This window comes from Oncorhynchus tshawytscha, unplaced genomic scaffold (genome assembly GCF_018296145.1).
Source record: "Oncorhynchus tshawytscha isolate Ot180627B unplaced genomic scaffold, Otsh_v2.0 Un_contig_13554_pilon_pilon, whole genome shotgun sequence".
NCBI lineage: Eukaryota > Metazoa > Chordata > Actinopteri > Salmoniformes > Salmonidae > Oncorhynchus > Oncorhynchus tshawytscha.
In genome coordinates, this window is record NW_024609118.1 from 107,501 (window position 1) to 110,824 (window position 3,324).

The 3,324-nt window shown below is 50.8% G+C and overlaps 1 protein-coding gene across 1 annotated transcript in view; it reads right to left on the reverse strand.

The window, feature by feature from the left end:
• LOC121844298 (dedicator of cytokinesis protein 1-like) overlaps nt 1-2,613 on the reverse strand; it is an 84,016-nt gene extending 81,403 nt beyond the window's left edge. The window contains exon 1 of the mRNA XM_042314231.1: nt 2,428-2,613. Coding sequence (XP_042170165.1) covers nt 2,428-2,598 — 171 coding nt within the window. The 5' untranslated portion in view covers nt 2,599-2,613. The remainder of the gene's footprint in view (nt 1-2,427) is intronic.
• Between the last annotated feature and the right edge of the window lie 711 nt (nt 2,614-3,324).

A 3,324-nucleotide genomic window follows, 5' to 3' on the forward strand; every position in this document is an offset into this window, starting at 1 on the left:
AGGAAGAGAGACGGCTCGCTCTGGGGGAATAGAGACGGATCGCTCTGGAGGAATAGAGACGGATCGCTCTGGAGGAATAGAGACGGATCGCTCTGGAGGAATAGAGACGGATCGCTCTGGGGAATAGAGACGGATCGCTCTGGATGAAGAGGACGGATCGCTCTGGAGGAAGAGAGACGGATCGCTCTGGGGAATAGAGACGGATCGCTCTGGAGGAAGAGAGACGGATCGCTCTGGGGGAATAGAGACGGATCGCTCTGGATGAAGAGAGACGGATCGCTCTGGAGGAATAGAGACGGATCGCTCTGGAGGACGGATCGCTCTGGAGGAAGAGAGACTGATCGCTCTGGAGGAAGAGAGACGGATCGCTCTGGAGGAATAGAGACGGATCGCTCTGGAGGACGGATCGCTCTGGAGGAATAGAGACGGATCGCTCTGGAGGACGGATCGCTCTGGAGGAAGAGAGACAGATCGCTCTTGAGGACACTACTTTAGACCAGGGTTTATAGGGTAGTAGTGCACTACTTTAGACCAGGGTCTATAGGGTAGTAGTGCACTACTTTAGACCAGGGTTTATAGGGTAGTAGTGCACTACTTTAGACCAGGCCCTATAGGGTAGTAGTGCACTACTTTAGACCAGGGTTTATAGGGTAGTAGTGCACTACTTTAGACCAGGGTCTATAGGGTACTAGTGCACTACTTTAGACCAGGGTCTATAGGGTAGTAGTGCACTACTTTAGACCAGGGTCTATAGGGTAGTAGTGCACTACTTTAGACCAGGGTCTATAGGGTAGTAGTGCACTACTTTAGACCAGGTCCTATAGGGTAGTAGTGCACTACTTTAGACCAGGTCCTATAGGGTAGTAGTGCACTACTTTAGACCAGGACCTATAGGGTAGTAGTGCACTACTTTAGACCAGGGTCTAAAGGGTACATAGTAGTAGTCTGTACTTCTACACTGACTGGGAGGATCTGGGAGACTGACTGGGAGGATCTGGGAGACAGACTGGGAGGACCTGGGAGTCTGACAGGGAGGGGAGTCTGACTGGGAGGATCTGGGAGACAGACTGGGAGGATCTGGGAGACAGACTGGGAGGATCTGGGAGACAGACTGGGAGGATCTGGGAGACAGACTGGGAGGATCTGGGAGACTGACTGGGAGGAGAGATCTGGGAGACTGGGAGAGACTGGGAGGATCTGGGAGACAGACTGGGAGGATCTGGGAGACAGACTGGGAGGATCTGGGAGACAGACTGGGAGGATCTGGGAGACAGACTGGGAGGATCTGGGAGACTGACTGGGAGGATCTGGGAGACTGACTGGGAGGATCTGGGAGACTGACTGGGAGGATCTGGGAGACTGACTGGGAGGATCTGGGAGACTGACTGGGAGGATCTGGGAGACTGACTGGGAGGATCTGGGAGACTGACTGGGAGGATCTGGGAGACTGACTGGGAGGATCTGGGAGACTGACTGGGAGGATCTGGGAGACTGACTGGGAGGATCTGGGAGACTGACTGGGAGGATCTGGGAGACAGACTGGGAGGATCTGGGGAGACTGATCTGGGAGGATCTGGGAGGATCTGGGAGACTGGGAGGATCTGGGAGACTGACTGGGAGGATCTGGGAGACTGACTGGGAGGATCTGGGAGACTGACTGGGAGGATCTGGGAGACTGACTGGGAGGATCTGGGAGACAGACTGGGAGGATCTGGGAGAGTCTGATCTGGGCACTGGGGGAGTACATGGAAGACATGTGACCTGGTCGTAATAAGGGCAGTACATGGAAGACATGTGACCTGGTCGTAATAAGGGCAGTACATGGAAGACATGTGACCTGGTCGTAATAAGGGCAGTACATGGAAGACATGTGACCTGGTCGTAATAAGGTCAGTACATGGTCTTGACAACGCTACATTAGAACTACACTCTGAGTCAATTCAGAGCTGGAAACATTTAGCAACATTACGTTAGTCTCCTGGGAGGGTGAGGTTTTAGAGGATGTTACCACCTGTCCTTGACCTCTGTGCTTCTGCTCTTTGGGGTCAACGTGGGGTTATTGTTAACCCTTCTTGTAGAAACTTCTGATGTAAAAAGGGCTTTATCAATACATCTGATTGATTTGTAGATCTGACTGATTAATATGCTGACTGACTGACTGACTGATTAATATACTGACTGACTGACTGATTAATATACTGACTGACTGACTGATTGATTGATTAATATACTGACTGACTGATTGACCGGCTGTTTGACTGACGATTGTTGACAGGCTGACTGACTGGCTTATTGACAGGCTGATTGACCGAATTACTGACTGGCTGATTGACCGGCTGATTGATCGACTGGCTGATTGACCGGCTGATTGATCGACTGGCTGATTGACCGGCTGATTGATGGACAGACTGACTGACTGATACAGACCCGTTGGAAGCTGCATGTGAAGTGGAATTCACACTGCATCATGTCGAAGAAGATGGGGATGGTAGCTTTCCTCAGCTCTATCTCTGGGACCAGAGTCATCTCTAGGATGGGACCCACCATCTCTGGGATGAACTTGATCTTGTGTGGACCTGGGGAGAGATAAAACGTCATCAAATATCTGAGCCCCTGCAGAGGCGGCAAGGGGTTAGAGCGTTGGGCCAGTAACCTGGGGCAGCAGGTAGCCTAGTGGCTAGAGCGTTGGGCCAGTAACCTGGGGCAGCAGGTAGCCTAGTGGTTAGAGCGTTGGGCCAGTAACCTGGGGCAGCAGGTAGCCTAGTGGTTAGAGCGTTGGGCCAGTAACCTGGGGCAGCAGGTAGCCTAGTGGTTAGAGCGTTGGGCCAGTAACCAAAAGGTTGCTGGATCGAATCCCTGAGCTGACAAGGTACAAATCTGTCGTTCTGCCCCTGAAAAGGCAGTTAACCCAACTGTTCCTAGGCCGTCATTGAAAATAATAATTTGTTCATAACCGACGTGCCGGGTTAAATAAAGGTAAAAAAGTTAACCACAAATGGTAGAGCACAGGGCTTACAAGGCCATGATAATGGGTTGAATTCCCAGGACTACCCACACATACATTTAACAAAATAATTAGGCACTTTGGATAAAAGAGTCTGCTAAATGACATATATTATATAATGATATATAACCTGTGGATGAATACATAGATGAGGGAATAATGAACAAACGGTCCATAGATGACAGTACATTTAAAGGGGACCAGGCCATAGATAGATAAAGCATGGTCCTCTGTAAATCGTTGGTTGAGCACAGCGGCACGTGGGGTTCACTTCCTGCTGGGTTCCCCCCCCCCGTTACCAAAATATACGGAACGCACTA